General features: G+C 42.1%; 1 protein-coding gene across 22 annotated transcripts in view; it reads left to right on the plus strand.

The window, feature by feature from the left end:
• The window catches only part of RYR3 (ryanodine receptor 3), a 522680-nt gene that overhangs the window by 184638 nt on the left and 316317 nt on the right, over positions 1-21725 (plus strand). For all 22 annotated transcript variants that reach the window (XM_025189447.3, XM_075927047.2, XM_075927048.2 and 19 more), the window contains 3 exons: positions 3092-3213; positions 17258-17426; positions 21301-21436. In XM_025189447.3, coding sequence (XP_025045232.1) covers positions 3092-3213; positions 17258-17426; positions 21301-21436 — 427 coding nt within the window. The remainder of the gene's footprint in view (positions 1-3091; positions 3214-17257; positions 17427-21300; positions 21437-21725) is intronic.

Below are 21725 nucleotides of genomic sequence, written 5' to 3' on the forward strand. Positions count from 1 at the left end.
TTTGAGCTCTGCTGTGTAGACATGCCATAAGATGCCACACAGCTACTAGTTGTTTTTAAAGTTACAGACTAACACGGCTACCCGCTTTGAAACTTTTAGTGAACATCTAGCATTAAGGCACCTATTATATTACATTGTTCTCAGTAAGGAAAACTGTGTAGCTGCAAGAATGAATTTGAAAACAGTACTACTGAACACATTAAACTATTCTGATCAATTTCACAGATAATTCATCTTATGGAGAAAACCTCTAGCTTTCTAAATATTTATTTTTCTTTACGTAAGTCAATTTCAAGATAACAAAACATTCTAGTAATTTAAAATTTTTATTTATTTTATTAGATAAAATGGACAGACATACTGCAAACTTATATTTTCCTTCTTAGGGCTTGTCTCCACTACTGGTGGGATCAACACTGTGGCGATTGATCCACCGGGGGTCGATTTAGCGGGTCTGGTGAAGACCCGCTAAATCAACTGCTGATTGCTCTCCCGTTGACTCCAGTACTCCACCGGAATGCGAAGAGTAAGGGGCGTTGACAGGAGAGTTTCTCCCGTCACCCCAGAGCAGTGTGGACCCTGTGGTAAGTAGATCTAAGCTATGTTGACTTGAGTTATGCTACTAACATAACTCAAATTGCATAGCTTGGATCAACTTTTCCCTGTAGTGTAGACCTGCCCTTAAACATTTACTAAGTCCAAAGCATAGATTTTTGGGATTACTTTTTCAACACTACCTGTTGTTGCAGTGTCTGTTTCCCTACATCTAGAAGGGAGTCTGAGACCCAAGTGTCCCATCCTGGGAATCACATTTATCAGGCCCAGTGAGGGATAAAATGTTATCAAAACCTTCTTTACTATTACAGCATTAAGCAGTTAAATGTTTAACACTGAATGTCGCAAGTAAGGCTTTCATTTTAATGATTTCTTTTATTCCCTTTTCCTTTAGTTCTATAAAAGTGAGTTCTTTATATTTTTAAATGGGTGACCCCATCTATTTAGAGTGGTTTTTTAAGATTTTATTAAAGATACCATAACTGTTCTCTTTTTTGGGGATCGGGTAGTTAGTTTAGATGTTGGTGCATTATTTTTGCTCTTGTTTTAAGTCTGATCATGTTTCCTTTAACCCAAACCAAAGAAAATGCACATTAAAGCGTTGAGAAAAGAATATACAAGATAGAACATGCAGTATCTGTTTCTGGTGCTTTCTTTGTGTTCCAGTTTACGTGCTGGAGACACACAAACACAGATTAGGACAAGATTTACTTAGTTCAAAGATCATGAAATCTGTTGGCATTTTAATTTCATGGAGTACTCCTGGAAACTACTTCTAATGATTGTAGAAAGCATTGTCCTTTGCGATTAAGATTACTCATTCAGGTGATGACTACATTAAGTTTTTTCCTTGTATTATTCAGTTTACTAGAAAGAAAACAGAAGTATGTAGTGAAGACATAGGGATTCAAATAATATTGATATTGCTTATGATACAGACTAGGATACTCAAATCCATAGCTGATGAAAAGAAAGAACAATCCTTGTACTGGGGGATTCCCTTTAATTCCCCAAAATTGTGGAAGATCTCACCCTTGGTCTTCCATTATAAGGGAGAGAATGTGTTTAAGTAATTTCTTTAAACCAAGACACATGGCTGCCTTAAAATTCATCTACATTTTCTTGAGAATAATGGAGTTAGTATTAACATAGTTTATCTACAGCATTTCCCCAAGTTATTGTTAGAGCTTTTTATAGTAGATTGCACAATTGAAATACATTGTGTGAATGAGAAAGTGAAAATGGTGTGATAGAGACTAGTGATATGGAACTAGTACCAAAAGAATTAAGTGAACTCCATGTGGTGGTTTTTTTTTTTTTTTTTGCAAAGTATTCAGTATCTGAGAGCAACATTATTTCAGCAGATGCTGGCAAGTGTTGAGTAAAATTTACAGTTAGCAGTGTCTGACACATTATGGTTATTCATGGTGGTTATGTTTAACAGGGCATTAGATAAATATTTAAGTATTACTTACATCCACAAGGATCCTGTATCACTATACAAACTCAGCAAACTGATATTAATCATTTCAGCCATCCTTAAAATGAGAGGTAGCAACTCTTGTATAGCTCATAGCCACAGTAAATAGACTTGCCACAGAAATAATTTAAAAATACCCCTTTTCAATTGAATTTATACTTGATATTAAGACAGTTTGAATGTAACTACTGCGGCTAAAATTTAGATGGGACAACAGGGTAAATCATACTACTCTGGCCAAAGGTATCATGGAATTGAATGACTCCAAAGAAGCCTGGGTTTTATATTTTTGTCAAAAATCAGCATGGTGTTCTCTTATCTTATATTATTATTACCCCGAGGGAATAGTTTAAGAACAAAACTAAAACACACTGAAACATCATTACCACTTCTTGATGCTCCTAAGCGTTTCTTTGAGGTCTCCCATCTAGAAAGGCCTGGACTCACTGTGCTTAGTTTGGTGGTCCATCAGGAACACAGATCAATATAGGAATAGTTAAATGAATCAGGAGAGGTTTTTGGTACATGCTGATGCTTTCAGATCATCATTCACTTTGCTGGGTAGTATGTTTTTAATATGTTTGTCACTGTAACTGGTTTTTCCTGTCAATGTTTTTCCATGTAGGAGTTTTGTAGTAGACAGGTGATTCTTAAAATAATAAAATTCAGTCCTTCTTTTCCTGCAAGGCAAAACTTAGAAAGGAAGCATCTTTGTTTTTAAATTTATTTTTTTGTTATCTTTAAAAGAAAGCTTAAAGAATCTCTAAGGTTCAGTAATAATCTCTCTCCCTCTTTTCTAAGTGGCCATGCTGGAGGTCTGAGGAATTCATTACGCTTTCTTTTTCTAGGCAAATTATCAGATTTCAGCTATTGTAAAAGTACTATCTACAATTCTAAATTAGATTGCACTTCTTGCTTCAATATAGTGCTAAAATCTGCTAAGTATTAATGTTACATTTGAAATATTGTTTCTGCCAAATGTAATTTAGTTGTTTAAATATAGACTTTTCAATTGCATATTTTCTTCTGAATATGTTTTTGTTTTACATTGCATAGGTTATATTACATCAAGAAGGACATATGGATGATGGTCTAACATTACAAAGATGTCAACATGAAGAATCCCAGGCTGCTCGAATCATTCGTAATACCACAGGTCTATTTAGCCAATTCATAAGGTATATGGCACAGCATTATCTGTAGCAGGTTTTATATAGTTTCTTTTCAAATATATTGAAATGTTTGAATGTATTTATTTTTAGGGTTATAATTAGTTTCAAGACCTATCTTTGCCAATAAGGCCTATCTCTAGAGCCAACCAAACTTAAATAATGAATCCAATACCAGCAACGGCAGGAAATTAATATTTGGCTCCAATTCCAGAGTCCCAAATTTCACTTGGCCACATGTTAACTAGTAGCATGTCCCCTTCATAGAATCATATAATCATAGAACACTAGAACTGGAAGGGACCTCAAGAGGTCATCGAGTCCAGTCCCCTGCCCCCACGGTAGGACCCAGTACAATCTAGATCATCCCTGACAGATGTCTATCTAACCTTCTCTTAAATATCTCCAGAGATGGAGATTCCACAACCTCCCTTGTTCCAGCGTTTAACTATCCTGACAGAAAGTTTTTCCTAATGTCCAACCTAAACCTCCCTTGCTGCAGTTTAAGCCCATTGCTTCTTGTCCTATCCTCAGATGCCAAGCAGAACAATTTTTTTCCCTCCTCCTTGTGACACCCTTTTAGATACTTGAAAATTGCTATGATGTCCCCTTTCAGGCTTCTCCTTTCCAAACTAAACAAGCCCAATTCTTTCAGTCTTCCTTCATAGGTCATGTTCTCTAGACCTTTAATCATTCTTGTTGCTCTTCTCTGGACCTTCTCTAATTTCTCCACATCTTTCTTGAAATGTGATGCCCACAACTGGACACGATACTCCAACTGAGGCCTAATCAGTGCAGAGTAGAGCAGAAGAATGATTTTTCATGTCTTGCTTACAACCCTCCTATTAATGGATCTCAAAATCATGTTTGCTTTTTTTGCAACAGCGTCACACTGTTGACTCATATTTAGCTTGTGGTCCACTATGACCCTTAGATCCCTTTTTGCTGTACTCCATCCTAAACAGTCGCTTGCCATTCTGTATGTGTGAGACTGGTTGTTCCTTCCTATGTGGAGTATTTTGCATTTGTCCTTATTAAACTTCATCCTGTTTACCTCAGACCATTTCTCCAATTTGTCCAGATTATTTTGAATTTGACCCTATCCTCCAAAGCAGTTGCAACCCCTCCCAGCATTGTATCATCTGCAAACTTAGTAAGCGTACTCTCTATACCAGTATCTAAATCATTGATGAAGATATTGAACAGAACCAGTCCCAAAACAGACCCCTGCGGAACCCCACTTTTTATGCCCTTTCAGCAGGATTGTGAACCATTAATAACTACTCTTTGAGAATGGTTATCCAGCCAGTTATGCTCCCACCTTATATTAGCCCCATTTAAGTTGTGTTTGCCTAGTTTATTAGATATAAGAATATCATGCGAGACCATATCAAATGCCTTACTAAAGTCTAGGCATACCACGTCCACCACTTCTCTCTTATCCACTAGACTCATTATCCTATGCCCACATATTTACTCTGCTGACACCATTATTGGACCTAACCATGCCAGTTACAAGATCAAGAACACACATTCCTGTTCATCCAGAAATATAATTTACGCCATCATGTGCCTAAAGTGTCCGTCTGCTATGTACATTGGACAAACGTCTCAGATACTTTGCCAAAGTACTTCGCACACAAAACAGGCATAAGACTCTCTCACAGAGAGAAAGCTGTTGCCTGCCATTTCAGCCAGACTGATCATTCACTTAATGTCCTTAAAACATGCATATTGCTTCAAAGAGACTTTAACTCCAGACTTCAACAAGAAGCTTCAGAATTATCATTCATGGTTAAATTTGACACTTTATGTATGGGTTTAAACAAAGACTCTAATTATCTCATCCATTACAAAGATAGCTTCCCCAATTATCACCCCTAATGTCATTACCTCACAGAAACTTACCTTCCCCCCTCACCGCCACTCTGTTCTAAAATTTGATTTGTCAATTTCACATGCATTCACTTTTTTTTGATTGTATCACTTTGGTATATATGGTTGTGCCAATTTTCTTCCACATATTGATCTGAGGAAGTAGGTGTGGCCCACGAAAGCTCATCATCTAATAAACCATCTTGTTAGTCTTTAAAGTGCTACATAGTTCTGTCTTTTGTTTCAGCTACACCAGACTAACATGGCTGCATCTGTATCCGCTATCAGATTAGTTTCACATGATTTGTTCTTTACAAATCCGTGCTGGCTGTTACCTATCACCTTATTATTTTCCAGACATTTGCAGATGCATTCCTTAATTATTTCCTCCATTGTCTTTCCTGGCACAGAAGTTAAACTGACTGGTCTATAATTTCCTGGGTTGTTTTTATTTCCCTTTTTATAGATGGGCACTATATTTGCCCTTTCCCAGTCTCCTGAAATCTCTCCTGTCTTCTGTGATTTTTCAAAGATGATAACTAAAGACTCAGATACCTTCTCTATCAACTCCTTGAATATTCTAGGATGCATTTCATCAGGCCCTGGTGACTTGCAGACATTAACTTTTCTACGTGATTTTTAACTTGTTCTTTATTTATTTTATCTTCTAACTAGCATTCACTATGTTAGGCATTCCTTCATCATCAGACTTCTTGGTGAAGACCAATAAAGAAGTCATTAAGCACTTCTCCCATTTCCAAGTTTCCTGTTACTGTTTCTCCCTCCTCACTGAGCAGTGGGCCTACCATGTCCTTGGTCTTTGTCTTGCTTCTAATATATTTATAGATTGCCTTCTTGTTTCCCTTTATGTCTGTAGCTAATTTGATCTCGTTTTGTGCCTTTCCCTTTCTAATCTTGCCCCTGCATACCTCTGTTGTTTGATTATATTCATCCTTTGTAATTTGTTCTAGTTTCCACTTTTTATATGACTCATTTTTTATTTTTAGAACATGCAAAATCTCCTGGTTAAGCCAAGACGGTCTTTTGCCATACTTTATATTTTTTGCTATGCAGCAGAATAGCTTACTTTTGGACCCTTAATAATGTCCCTTTGAAAAACTGCCAACTATTTCAGTTGTTTTTCCCTTTAGTCTTGCTTCCTACTAGCTCTCTGAGGTTACCAAAATCTGCCTTCCTGAAATCCATTCTCTCTATTTTACTGTTCTCCCTTCTACCATTCTTTAGAATCATGAACTCTGATTTCATGATCACTTTCACCCAAGCTGCCTTCTGCTTTCAAATTCTCAACCAGTTCCTTCCTATATGTTAAAATCAAATCTAGAACAGCTTCTTCTATAGTAGCTTTTTCATCCTTCTGAAATAAAAAGTTGTCTTCGATGCAGTCTAAGAACTTATTGGATAGTCTGTACCTAGCTGTGTTAATTTCCCAACATATGTCTGGATAGTTGAAGTTCTCTGTGCAAGTCATATACATTTTAAAAAAAATCTAAATTTTCTCAAAAGGTATGTTTACTTTATAGGCTGTTTCCAGACTGACTCCCACTAAGAAATAGAGCCCTTAGAGAATGAATGAGTGTTAAGTAATATCTGGAAAGTCTCTCACTCTTTTGAATCAATGAGAGAATGGAATTCCAGAGATAAGGCTTCAAGGGCTCACCAGAGGCTCCCTATTGAATGCTTTTTTGCTTCCATGGCCAGTGCTATTTTGGCATCCTGCTGGACCTCTTTGTGGCTGCTCCATTACAGCTACCTCTCCAGGTGGACCGTCTGTCACAAAACTACAGCAGTCTTCTGCATCTGAACCTGGCAGCAGTGCACCTGATGGCTTGGCTGCTGCATGGTAAATGTGGAGAAGCAGGAAGGGAAACAACCTTAACAACAACAACCTTGGGATGCCAGGTTCCCCAGGATTCAAATGCTGCCTGTCCTTCAGGCTTTCAGTTCCCGTCTCTGAAGGGCATTTGTAGTGTCTGGTGCCTGAGGCAGGCAAATGTCACCGTCTAGTGCCAGCACTGCAAGCAACTAGCAGCCTGTATGCCAAGGCAAGGGAACTCCAGCTTAAACTCCTCTCTCTTGAAAACTGGTGAGGCCCGCCTCAGATCCAAAACACACAACTGCACCTCAGCAGCCCTCTCCATTGGAGGAGGTGGCTCCTGTGAGCTCTGGCACCAGGGACTCTTCCTCACAACAGCCTAGGGAGAAACCCTACTCCTCAAGTAAGTGTGACATCCCTTCAAAATATTGGGGCAAGCACCCAATATACCCCTTACACCGATCTTGACCAGGGCACCGGATAGGGAGGTATCAGAACCATCAGGCACCAACAGCTCCTGAGGGTCCAAGGACCTCACTAAGGTGGGCACTAAGGTTGTAGAGAAGCCTAAGACAAAGTTGGTGACACTTAGGTGCTAATGAAGGCAAAGGCCAAATCAGCATCTGCAGACACACCATCGGCATTGAAGAAATCCAAGTTTCACTTGGCACCATCAGCACCTATGCCACCTCCGGCACTGATGAGGCGTAAGTATGCAGTAGCAATGGCACCACAGATACTGGCTATACCACCCTCAACTCTGCCACAGGCACCGGTGACCTAGGCATTACAGCCTTTTACTACTACAGAGGAGCTCAGAGTAACTTCGGTGTTGATGACCTCACTGTTCGACACTGATGACACACCCATGTCATGCAGGTTCACATTTTCAACTCCTGCAGGCTCAGCACCACTGATCTCAAGTGATGAGGATGACGAGCCCTTGGTCAATACCCACATCCCAAGGCATTCTTCTCCAAAGCAGCCATAGCAACAGTAACAACCACGGCTGCAATGGCAACCACCTCAATGGCTGCCTCCTCCAGTGCCACTGCCAGCCAATTAACTCTATTGGGCCCCTGGGCACCCTACAGAGCCCAGCAACCACAACAGGTACAGTCTCAACCAACTCCGTCTGCACTATCAAGGGCCACTTCCCTATCCTTCCTAGACAGATCAGCTTACCAGGAGGAGGATGAGCCAGCCTCAAGCGATGAAGTTTCTTCTGTCTCTTCTCACCCGCCAATGCACATCTCATCGTCCTCCCCGATGATACTCTGATGCCCCCTCCTCCCACAGCATGAGACAATTTTAGATAATTCTATGAACTATACTAGAGGGTGACTGATGACCTTGAGGTCTCCCTAGTGAGTCTCCCCAAAACTCAACATAAACTAACAAGCATATTACATGTCTCCCCATCTGCTAAGCTGGCCCTACCAATGGACCCAGCAATTATGGATTCTGCCAAGATGATCTGGCAGATGCCAGCCACAGTCCCACTTGTTTGTAGAAGATCTGACCGCAAATATTACTTGCACCACAGGGTGCTGATTTCCTGTTTTCCCACCTGTCCTCTAATTCTTTAGTTATGGACGCAGTTAATAAAAGGGGAAAAAAGAGTGCAGCCAGAAACATGTCTGATGACAATGAGTGGAAGAATCTAGACCTCATGGGTACTAAGGCACATTCCACAGTCTCTTTACAGCTTTTCATATCCAGTTATACCACAATGCTCGCAAAGCATACACACCATATTTTTGAGCAACCAGTGTTATCATCGTCGTCATTGTCAAGTCCAAGTCGATTCTCAAGTCACTACATTTCCTGTCTCAAGTTGAGTCTCGAGTCCCTAAAGTCACTTTCGAGTCAAGTCCCAAGTTGAGTCTCAAGTCTTAATTTAAAAAATGTCAAGTCACTTTTGTACAAGCCATCAATATTGGCATTTTCAGACAATTTTTTCACCAAGTCGATTTAACAAAATTAGCAAGTCTCAAATCGAGTCTCAAGTCACAAACAGTGAACCTCAGTCGAGTCTTAAGTCAAGTCACCTAGGCAACTTAAGTCAGACTCGAGTTCAAGTCGTGGGACTCAAGTCAACAATTCTGTGTGCAATTATCACATTTTGTTGACAGTTTTCCTGAGGATAAGAACGAATAGTTCAGAGCCATATAAACAAGGGCACCCTGATCTCTCGCGCAGCTTTACTAGCAGCCCTAGAAGCCTCTAGCACCGTATTCTGATCCATTGCGACAGCCATAATGATGAGGAGATTATTATGGCTCTACCTTTCTGGATTTCTCCATGAGGTGCAGGCCATGGTCAAAGCCTCCCTTTTCAGGGCTCCAAACTGTTTGTGGACACCACCGATGCATCTTTCCATTCCCTCAAAGACTCATAGGCCACTTTAAGATTCTCGGTATCCACATCCTTGCACCAAAATGCAAACAGGGAAGATATTTTACCCAAAGATACAAGCCTTTGCCTTTTACTCAGGCACAGAGACATTTTGAAAACAGGAAGAGGCAACGCCAAACCAGACAGAGGCAGACACTTGACCAGCCCTCTACCTCTCAGCCCTGAAATTCGAGGCAAACATTTTAAAGGTCAGGTTGAGAGTCTGGTAACACCTCTTCGTTTAAGACAACCACAGCCCCATCAGTTATTTCACCAGCATCTACTACCCATTTACCATCAATGGTCTTCCATCACAACCAACAAGTGGGCACTCAACATTATAAAGGGTGGATATCATATCCCCTTTTCTTCTACACCCTTCTCCCACCCACCTTCCCTGTCCCTCTTGAGGGGCCCATCTCACCAGAGCATTCTACTCCAAGAGATTGAGCACTTGCTCCATTTGGGGCTATGGAATCCATACCTCATCACTACAGGGACAAAGCATTCTATTCCCATTACTTCCTCACAACAAGGAAGTAAGGGGGTGGAGACAGATTCTCAATATTAGGAAGCTCAATCATCATATACAACCTTGACAATTCACGATGGTCACCTGTCATGGGGCTAGTGCATCCCATACCCCTTGGGGGATCAATATGGCCCAGCGACCGAGTCTCTAATGCCTCTTGTTGGGGGGAGGGGCATAAGGGTGTGGTGGGGTAGGGGGGCCCTGGCCCCCCCTCTCCACCGGGCCCCAGCCCAGGGCCCTATCAATGATGAGTGGTCCCCACCACTGGCTCGGCGGGGAGTCCTCCCCAAAATGTGCCAAGCCCTCTGGGGCAGCTCCTGCTTTCCGCCCTGAGCTACTTCCTACCCCGTCCCCCTGACTGGTGTAGACCCCACCTGTGCATGCTACGGTAGTGGTGTTGGCAGACCAAACTGGTCCGGCGGCTAGTGCAGCAGCAGCGTCTGGTAAGGCGGCGACAGTTGGTGCAGTGGCAGCTGGTGCGGTGACGGTGGTTAAGTTGGCTGCAAGCCGCTTTGGGTGTGATGGCTGATGTTGGCGCGGTGGTTGTGGCTGTAGCTCTGACTGGGGTGGCTCTTCGGGCTCTACCAGCCAGGGCGGCTGCTCTTGTGCTGCAGCAGGAGCTCCTTTCCCTTCGGAGGTCAGTCCCAACTGAGCTGCTTCTCTGGCCTTTAAACCAGGCCTGCAGTTGGAGCATGCCCAGCAAGTCTGTGGGGGAGGGGCCTTCTCAGCCCATCAGGCCTGGTTCACCTCCCCTCAGCCAGTGCAGGACTGGGGGCACCCCATTACATCATTCTATCCACTATAATCCCTGCCTTATCGCAGACCGTCACCACCCCCGTCATGGTATTCCATAAGCATAAAGTGTTTCTTCGTCCTCATCCAACATTTCTACCAAAGGTTCCCACCCCATTTCACTGTGATGAACCCATAATCTTACCTGTCTTTTTTCCAAAGCAACATGCCATGCTAAAAAGGTTACGTGGCACATGCTTGATGTATGCAAAGTGATTGCTTTTTATCTGAACAGGATGAAGAAAATCCGCATGTCATCTAGACTACTTGTTTCTACTACAGAGAGATCCCTGGGTATGCCAATTTCCTTCCAGATACTAGCCAGGTGGATAGTGGACTGCATGGGGCTGGCCTACTCCATCTTCGGCCGAGATCCTCCATTGCAACTACGTGTGCACTCTCTGATGGCCACGGCGACTTTTACAGCCTCCCTGAATAACATACCTCCCATGGACATCTGCATATCTGCTACATAGAATCATAGAATCATAGAACTGGAAGAGACCTCAGAAGGTCATCAAGTCAAGCCCCCTGCTCTAGGCAGGACCAATTCCAACTAAATCAACCCGGCCAGGGCTTTGTCAAGCTGAGATTTAAACACCTCTAGGGATGGAGACTCCACTACTTCCCTAGGTAACCCATTCCAGTGCTTCACCACCCTTCTAGTGAAATAGTTTTTCCTAATATCCAACCTGGACCTCTCCCACCACAACTTGAGAACATTGCTCCTTGTTCTGCCATCTGTCACTACTGAGAACAGCCTCTCTCCATCCTCTTTGGAACCTCCCTTCAGGAAGTTGAAGGCTGCTATCAAATCCCCCCTCACTCTTCGCTTCTGCAGACTAAACAGACCCAAGTCCCTCAGCCTCTCCTCATAAGTCATATGCTCCAGCCCCCTAATCATTTTGGTTGCCCTCCGCTGGACCCTCTCCAATGCGTCCACATCCTTTTTGTTGTGGGGGGGGGGGCCCAAAACTGGACACAATACTCCAGATGCAGCCTCACCAAAGCTGAATAAAGGGGAATAATGACATCTCTGGATCTGCTGGCAATGCTGCTCTTAATGCAACCTAATATGCCATTAGCCTTCTTGGCTACAAAGGCACACTGTTGACTCATATCTAGCTTCTCATCCACTGTAACCCCCAGGTCCTTTTCTGCAGAACTACTACTTAACCGGTTGGTCTCCAGCTTGTAACTATGCGTGGGATTCTTCCGTCCCAAGTGCAGGACTCTACACTTGTCCTTGTTGAACCACATCAGATTTCTTGTGGCCCAATCCTCCAATTTGTCTAAGTCATTCTGTACCCTATCTCCGTCCATAAGTGTATCTACCTCTCCCCCCAGCTTAGTGTCATCCGCAAACTTGCTGAGGGTGCAATCCATCCCCTCATCCAGATCATTAATAAAGATATTGAACAAAACCGGTCCTAGAACCGAACCTTGGGGCACTCCCCTAGAAACTGACCACCATCCTGACATCGAGCCATTGATCACTACCCGCTGGGCCCGGCCTTCTAGCCATCTTTCTATCCATCTTACCGTCCATTTATCCAATCCACAATCCCTTAACTTGCTGGCAAGAATATTGTGGGAGACCGTATCAAAAGCCTTGCTAAAGTCAAGGTATAACATCCACTGACTTCCCCATGTCCACTGAGCCAGTTACCTCATCATAGAAGCTAATCAGATTGGTCAGGCACAACTTGCCCTTTGTGAATCCATGCTTACTATTCCTAATCACTTTCCTCTCATCCAAGTGCCTCAATATGGATTCCTTAAGGATCCCATCCATGATTTTTCCAGGAACTGAGGTAAGACTGACCTGCCTATAGTTCCCTGGATTGTCCTTCTTCCTTTTTTTGAAGATGGGCACTACATTTGCCTTTTTCCAGTCATCTGGGATTTCTCCTGATCTCCACGACTTTTCAAAGATAATAGCCAAAGGCTCCATAATGACATTTGCCAACTCCCTCAGTACCCTCGGATGCACTAAGTCCGGACCCATGGATTTATGTACGTTTAGCTTTTCTAAATAGTTCCTAGCCTGTTCTTTACCCACCATGGGCTGTCCATCTTCATCCCATCTTGCGTCACTTGGCGCAGAAGTCCAGGAGCCGACCTTGTCCGTGAATACAGAGGCAAAGAAAGCATTGAGTACTTCAGCTTTCCCCACATCATCTGTCACTAGGTTACCTCCTTCATCCATTAGGGGCCGCACACCCTCTCTGATCACCTTCTTCTTGTTAACATGCCTGTAGAAACCTTTCTTGTTATCCTTCACATCCTTAGCCAGTCGCAATTCCATTTGAGCTTTCGCCTTCCTGATAACCCCCCGGCATTCTTGAGCTATACCTTTAAACTCCTCCCTGGTCATTTGTCCAAGTTTCCACTCTTTGTAAGCTTCCTTTTTGTGCTTAAGTTCACCAAGGATTTCCCCTGTAAGCCAGTCCGGTCTCCTACCATGTTTGCCTCTCTTGCTACGTGTCAGGATGGTTTCTTTCTGTGCTTTCAATAAGGCTTCTTTAAAATACTGCCAGCTGTCCTGGACTCCTTTCCCCTTCATGTTAACATCCCAGGGGATTCTGCCCATCAGGTCTCTGAGGGAGTCAAAATCTGCTTTTTTGAAGTCCAAGGTGTGTATTTTACTACTCTCTTTTCTTCCTTTGGTCAGGATCCTGAAATCTACCATCTCATGATCACTGCTTCCCAGGTTGTCACCCACCTCCACTTCCCCTATTAGTTCCTCCCTGTTTGTGAGCAGAAGGTCAAGCTGCGCACAGTCCCTGATTGGATCCTTCAGCACTTGTGTCAAGAAGTTATCCCAAACATTCTCCAAAAACTTCCTGGATTGCCTGTGTACTGCTGTATAGGTTTTCCAGCAGATGTCAGGGTCATTAAAGTCCCCCACGAGAACCAGGGCCTGTGATCTGGAAGCTTCGCTCAGTTTGGCCAAATAAAGCCTCATCTACCTCATCCACGTGATTCGGTGGCCTGTAGCAAACACCAACCACAACATCAATGCTGTTGTTTGCTCCTTTAAACTTAACCCATAGACTCTCAACAGGTTTTTCTCCCTCTTTAACTGGTTTGATCCTCTGCTCATAAGTTCACTAGTCATTACACCCTTGATACTTAACTGTCCCAGGGCACTCAGTTTGGCACACCATTCTAGCTTCTCTTCATGATACCAGCTGAAGCACCCATCTCTGATCACAGGTACTTCTCTCTGATCACCAAAGGTGGAGCACCCACAGGGATACTCCTAGAAGAAGAAGAGAGGGTTACTTCTGAAATAATCAAGGTTCTTTCAGATGACTGTCCCTTTGGGATGCTCCACCATCTTCTCTTCCTCCCCTCTGCTTCATACCTAGTTGTTTTCTTCAGAGAAAGAACTGAGGGAATGATTGGCTGCGCATGCATAGTAGTGGTACCATGTGTGCAGCCTACCAGAGGGCACTGCTACCAAGAATCTCTGACTGTGTGCAGTGGTGCACCAGACACCTAAGGTGGAGCACTCACAGGGAAACCATCTTGAAGCACCTCCGTTACACAAGATAAGTAACTCACTCTTCCTTCAAGTAACTCACTCTTCCTTCATTTCATTCTGGATATCTTAAATATGTGTTGATAATTTTGTTTGTTTCAGAGAGAAGTATATGTAGTCATTTAACCAAGGGGAAATGGGGGGGGAGGGGTGAGTACATCAGGCTGATCCTGATTTTAGCTGTGAATTGAGGAATGAACACGGATACACATTCATCCCCAAACTGTCCAACTAACAGAACTAGTATATAGCTAACAAAGTAATAATGTTAATATCACCTCTATCACACTGTCAAGATGCTTTTGCTACCCACCAGCTTCCTTTTATTTTAGGATTGAGTCTCATCTCTGTTTCCAGGGTAAGACAACTACCCTCTTGGTACATGAGCCATTGCTATCATTTGATTATCTCTGAGAGGAAAAATGAAGCCACTAAAGTGTTGCCCCCATCTAACTTTGTTGTGACTGTAGGAAGGTCTACAAAACTTTGTGGCATCAGTGGTTGATGACAATTTTAAGAAAGTTAGCTTGAACGTTTGACTTCTGTCCATTGATAGAAGGAGAGCACCAGCTGAGGAGATTAAGTATTGTCCATGCACCATAACTACATGGAAAACCTATGTGAAAGCAGTCAAGGAAACTGGAGACTTCCACATAAGACCAGAATGTTCCTATTACAACCTTCTCCTTAACTTTCTTCCTGAAGGGTGGTTTAAAAACAGAGCTGTATTTGGCCTAATTGCTGTGCCACACGTGTGAAAGTAGTATATGTTTTCTTTCCCAAAGAGAAATTAATCTCAGCCAAGATTAGAATAACATTCCCTTCTGTTAGATTTTACCAGTCACGAAGACTAAACATCCAAATTTGTAGGTTGCAAACAGGGTCTCCACCTTTTTTTTAAAAAAAAATGTCTTAGTCCTCAGTGAACAAAACTTTCAAATTCAGCCTCAGTAGATATCAGATTTGTCACATTGTCCAATAGTTACTCAGAGGTAACTATTTAAGCCTATATTTAATCAAAAAAATCTACAAAGTGGATACTTTTCTCAGTGAAAAATATTTAATTTACTTTTACTTTGTTAATGAAAAAGAATACTTTTAAGTTTTTCAGTTGTGGATCAGATTTTGATATATATTGCCCTAAAAGGTCTGATCAAATACAGCATAGCCAGCTGGTTTACTATAGTTTCCAATATTGTTTAAAATCATTTCAGTTATCAAGTTAGATTAGTATTTTAAGACTTTAGATGCGGAATAAAGGTTGAAATTTTAAATGGAATAATTCTGAATTGTCTGTTCCAATCATAGTTTGAACTTCAGATACAGAAGCAAAGTATGTGCATAGATGAATTTACTCGTTTGGAAGTTAGAAATTACTACAATATTTTAGATACATTTTATAGCTGTAAATATTTTTAAAATCAGGAGACATATTTTTGGCATTTTTCATAGTGAATACAGTATGCTCTATTCTGTGTTCTCTTGTTCTTTTTCTGTCTCTTGAGTAAACTGGTTGTTGCATTACCAACCCTTCAGAATAACATGCTTTAATAATCAGTATCTTAAAGGAAATGAAAATACAGTCTTACCTATGCTGATCTACTTCAAGTGTCCTGTCTAGGTATTTTCTAGGCTGAAAGGAAAGTTTAGTCTCTGGACAGAGAGAATAGTGAGGCTGCTCTACAGCCTTAGTTAATAGCCAGCTTTTAGCTCATGTAGTAGAGGCTCATGCACTAAACTCCCGAGGTCCCAGGTTCAGTTCAGCCTGATGGTATTGCACAAAGATGGAAATTAATATAACATCATTAGAGATGGCCTCAAAGCTTTCAGGCTTGGATCGATATACATATCTGAATTTTCCTCAGCTTGGGTCATATTAAGTTATTGGATTCTTCTACAGGACCATCTCTGACAATAACCAAAGCACATTTGGAAGATCACATTTCATTTACTTGGAACAGCATATTTCATTTTCTCCTAGTTCAGTACATTTCGTTTTCAAAAGAACTATACAGCAAAAAGAGAGGAAAAATCATAGTAATAGAGCTGGAAAATTACAATCTCTGACTAGAAATACATTACTGAAAATACTGCTGCCTCTTTCTGCTGCTCTTGTTTTTCTAAATATCCACAGCTGTTTTCTGATTTAGGAATAGATCTTGTCAATTTTTTTCTGTCAAAATTGTTTGATAGAATTTTTTTTATCAACTAAATGTTGGCATGGAGACTATGTGTGCCTTGCTGTCAACTTCACTTAAAAAAGAAACGGTTTGCATGTTCATTAAAATTTTATGAGGAAGGAAATGTTCTTTCCAATCAGCTCTACTGTGTAAGTACTATGCTCTATCGTTACATTTGTTTCAATTACAATTAGGCAATCTTATGCTTGGAAATTGTGATGATGACTCAGATTTCAGTGAGGAGAGACTGAGCCGCAGTGTTTTTGACTTATCTTTCCTTCTTTTTTGCACCTAGCCCCATATTTAACATTACTTGGAACTGAATCACTTCTCCACACTCTTTCATTTTGTTTGCAAAAATATGAAACTGTGTGGCAATATGTAGATAACTTTGTAGCACTGTCGATCTAGTTGATAAATCCCAATTGACAGTAAGAGGAAGCAATCTCTAGTAGAGAATCCATTACAAAGTTAAGAAATAGTAGTTTTCTTTATCTTGTTGCTTTCCCTCTTCATCTGGTTTGTCTCTTCTTTCATTTGTTCTCATTCAGACTATATATATACGTAGGGGCTGAAATTCATAGATTTTTAGGGCTAGAAACGTTTCCTGTTATCGATCATTCTGACTTCCTTTATAACACAGGCCATCAGACTTCCCTGAAAACCATGACTCCAGCTCCAGGCAGGCTTGTTTGTTCACTGAACATCCAATAAAATAAGTTACTGGCAAGTCAGGCTAATGTTGCCTAATGTCATACCTGGGGCACATGTAACACATATTTTATTTTTAGCCATTCCTGATCATATGTACAAAGCTGATAGGTTGCTATATTAATACTGTAACTTAAGTTGTATAGAGAGGTTAATGCTCTTAAACTGTCTTTCTTGATTTTTAGTGGAAACAACAGAACAGCAGCACCCGTCGCCCTGCCTATTGAGGAGGTACTTGAGACTCTGCAAGACCTGATTACTTACTTCCAGCCTCCAGCAGAAGAACTAGGACATGAAGATAAGCAAAACAAACTTCGCTCACTCAAAAACAGACAAAATTTGTTCAAAGAAGAGGTGAGGATGAATTAATTGTTTTTACTTGAGTATATCCTATAACTAGCATTAATAGGAAAGCACAATGTTTGTCTTCCAGAGACATGAATGCAGGGATTTGTGAGTACATATTTGCTACTGGTACAACCTCTAAAATCCAGGACTCTCTGGTCCAGCAACATCTGTGGTCCAGCAGGACCATTCATATTGCTGGAACAGAGAGCTGCAGCTTGTCAGGTTCAGGGGCTGGGTTGGCGGTAGGAAGTGAAACCCCACTGAGAGCGGGGCTGGTGCGGTGTGAAGCATAGCCCCAACGTGGTTTGGCAGCAGAAAGCACAGCCATGGCTGGGCTGGCACAAGGAGGAACGCAGCCCCACCTGGGTTGGAGACAGTGGGGCTGGCATCTGGGAGCACAGCTCCAGCCAGCAGGGGTTGGGAGCACAGGCACGGCCTGAACTAGTTCAGTGGGGAGAACATCCCCTGCCGGGCCAGAAGCATCGCTCAGGAGTACAGCCTGGCCAGTTTGCTTGGGAACACAGCTCTGGACAGGCCAGAAGCATCGTCTGGGAGTGCAATCCTGGCTGGTTTGCTTGGAAGCACAGCCGCAGCCGGGATCAGCACAGTGGAGAGTGCAACCCCGATCAGACTTGAGGCAGCAGGGCCAATGGTCGGGAGAGCAGCCTGAACTGGCATCCCAGAGCAGTAGGGAGCATAGACCTGGCCAATATATGTAGTAAATTATAAAATCATTTGCTACATTGCTGTTAGCATTCACTTTTGACTGCCTGACCGGGTTGCTATTTATTAATCCATGTCCATTTGTATTTAGTCTAATACAGTATTCCAATTTTCTCTAACCATCTTCAATCAAGTGTTGTTATTAACAAATCATATTGACACAAAAAAGTTACTAATTTTCTCATCCCAAAATTATACGAGAGGCCTAAGATGGCTTATATTAAGTTTTGGATCAGTGATGAGTTCAGGTTCTGATATCTTGCCACCCCGGAGAGTTAGAAACAAGGATCTTTATACTACAAAGAAATCCCAATTTTACAAAAGATGATACATTACTTTACTCTAACATTGTCAAGCCCTGAGATAATTATAAAGTAATGAAAATGACTTATAACTATAAGAGACATAAAAGGCAGTAAATGAGATTCTATGATACATTATGAGGAAGAGAAAGATAAAGGAAAGTATAGGTTATTTACTTTATGGGGAAGGGGAGCAAAAACTAGATGACACAGAGAAGGCAGAAGTATTTAATGCCCTTTTACTGCTTTAGATTTCACAAAAACGATAAATTGTGACCAGATGCTTAACACAGTTAATATTAACAAGAAGGAAGGATCTCATGACCAAATATGGAATGGGTACGTTACAGAATATTTGGATACCTTACATGTATTTGAATTGGCAGGGTCTGATGAAATTCCCCCAAGGTTACTAGCTGAAGCAATACCTGAACATTCAGAGATTATTTTCAAGAACTCATGGAGGTCATGTGAAATCCATAAAGAGTAGAGAAGAGAAAAGATAGAACCTGTCTTCAACATAGGGGAAAAGGAAAAACTAGTGTGTAGTGGCATTGGGTCATTTTTTTTAAAGCAGAAACCATGAGTTTGGGTCATTGTTATTACTTTGTTCCAGATAGCACAGCAACACCCCTACTTCTGGTATCTATTCTAGAGTGTCCTAGATCAGTCAGCCTAACTTTGATATCCAGAAATATACTTGAATAAATTATTAAAAAATGAATTTATGCAAAGCTAAAGGAGAAAAAGCTGGTAAGTAATAGCCAACAATAGTCAAGAACAAATCACACAAAACCAACCCAATTTCCTCCTTTAACATTTTAACGAGTCTAGTGGGAAAGGGGGAATAAGTAGATGTGATGTACATAAGAAAGGCCATACGGGGTCAGACCAAAGGTCCATCCAGCCGGGTATCCTGTCTGCCGACAGTGGCCAATGCCAGGTGCCCCAAATGGAGTGAACTAAACAGGTAATGATCAAGAGATCTCTCTCCTGCTATCCATCTCCATCCTCTGACAAACCTCTGTATTTTGACTTCTGTAAAGCTTTTGACACATTCCCCCAAGAGAACTAGGAAAACATACATGGTCTAGGTTAAATTACTGTAAAATGGCTACACAGCTATTTGAAAGACTGTATTCAGAAGTTATCAGTGGCTCACTGTCAAACCAGGTGGGCATATCAAGTCAAGTTCCATAAGGAGTCAGTACTGGATCTGATATTGTTCAATATTTTAATTAATGACTTGGATAATGAAGTGGAAAATATTTTTATAAAATTTGTAACTGAGTTTCAAGCTCTGTGAAGGATTAGAATTCAAAATGATCTTGATAAACTGGAGAGTTGTCATGACGTCAAAATGATGAAAGTGCAAAGTATTACACTTAGAAATCAAAACTGAAATGTACAACTGCATAATGAGGAATTACTGGCTAGTCAATAATACTGCAAAAAAAAAGATCTTGAGGGAGGGGAAGAGAGGTTGGGAAACTCAGACTGAAGGTATGTCTACACTACCGAGTTAATTTGAACTAACAGACGTTAGTTCGAATTAACTTTAATAGTGGCTACACATGCAAACCGCTAGTTCGAATTTAATTCGAACTAGGTAAACCTCATTCTACGAGGACTAATGCCTAGTTCGAATTAAGTAGTTTGAATTAAGGGCTGTGTAGACACTTAATTCGAACTATTTGGAGGCTAGCCCTTTCCAGGTTGCCCTGGTGGCCACTCTGGGCCAAACCAGGGAAACTTTTCTGCCCCCCTCCCAGCCCCGGAGCCCTTAAAGGGGCACAGTCTGGCTACAGTGCCTGGGCCAGTTGCAAGCCTGCCACCAGACCAGCAGCACCCAGCCAGCAGACCCTGCACCTGGCACGGCATGAGCCAGCCACCCACTACCACCCAGCCCTCCGCCTCTTCTCAGGACCAGGCTGGCGGCTCCCAGGAGCCTGCCTGGGGCTGCAAGAGGCGGGCATCCCTCTGGTCTAGTGCGGTGATCGTGGACCTCATCGAGGTTTGGAGGGAGGCCTCCAAATTCCACAACCTCCGCACTAGGCACAGGAATGCGACTGTCTAGGGCAGGATAGCTGCCAGCCTGGCCACCAAAGGCCACATGCGAACCCAGGCGCAGGTTTGCATGAAAATCAAGTTGGTCCAGTGAGACCCCCGATCCTGAGCTTAGAACATAACAGCGGCCATACTGGGTCAGACTAAAGATCCATCTAGCCCAGTAGCCTGTCTGCCGACAGCGCCAACACCAGGTACCCCGGAGGGGATGGACCAAAGACAATGACCAAGCCATTTGTCTCATGCCATCCATCTCCAGCCTTCCACAAACAGGGGCCAGGGACACCGTTCTTTCCCCCTGGCTAATAGCACTCCATGGACCCAACCTCCATGAATTTATCTAACTTCTCTTTAAACTCTGTTATAGTTCTAGCCTTCACAGCCTCCTGTGGCAAGGAGTTCCACAGGTTGACTATGTGCTGTGTGAAGAAGAACTTTCACTTATTAGTTTTAAACCTGCTGTCCATTCATTTCGCTTGGTGTCCTCTAGTCCTTCTATTATGAGAACTAATGAAGAACTTTTCTTTATTCACCCTCTCCACACCACTCATGATTAAAATCTCATGGGCATGCCAACAACAAAAAAGCTGAATCATCCTCAAGAGAGGATATTTATAGATTGGATACAGAAAAATATACATTTAAAAAACTCTAATTTCAAGCACAGTAGTTCCCTATTGGTTTAAAACCATATTGGCTTTTAAGAGTGTAGCTCTGAAAATGTGTTAAAATGCAAAGGAATACTACTTGGCATAAGTAACTTTCCTCTATATCATGTCCTTTTTTAGGGAATGCTGGCTTTAGTTTTGAACTGCATCGATCGCTTAAACGTCTACAACAGTGCAGCTCATTTTGCAGGAATTGCAAGGGAGGAAAGTGGAACAGCATGGAAGGAAATTCTGAATCTCCTTTACAAATTGCTAGGTGAGTTCTCAAGCAGTCCATTGAAGGGAAAATAGCAGAGTAAACATTTTTTTCATGCCTTGATAAAGGACTTTTATGTGGGACATATCCTGCAATAACTACAATATTTGTTTAAAAAAAAAACTGGACATTTTCAGTACAGGCAGTCCCCGACTTACGCGGATCCGACTTATGAATGGGGCTTTTCTCGCCCTGGCGATCACGTCCTCCGGGGCGAGAAAAGCTGCTCCGGGTCTCCCTGGTGTGCTGGTGGGGACTCCCGAGCACAGCAGGGAGACCTGAGCAAAGC

The sequence above is a fragment of the Pelodiscus sinensis genome, chromosome 5, assembly GCF_052426305.1.
Source record: "Pelodiscus sinensis isolate ZL-2025 chromosome 5, ASM5242630v1, whole genome shotgun sequence".
Lineage (NCBI taxonomy): Eukaryota > Metazoa > Chordata > Testudines > Trionychidae > Pelodiscus > Pelodiscus sinensis.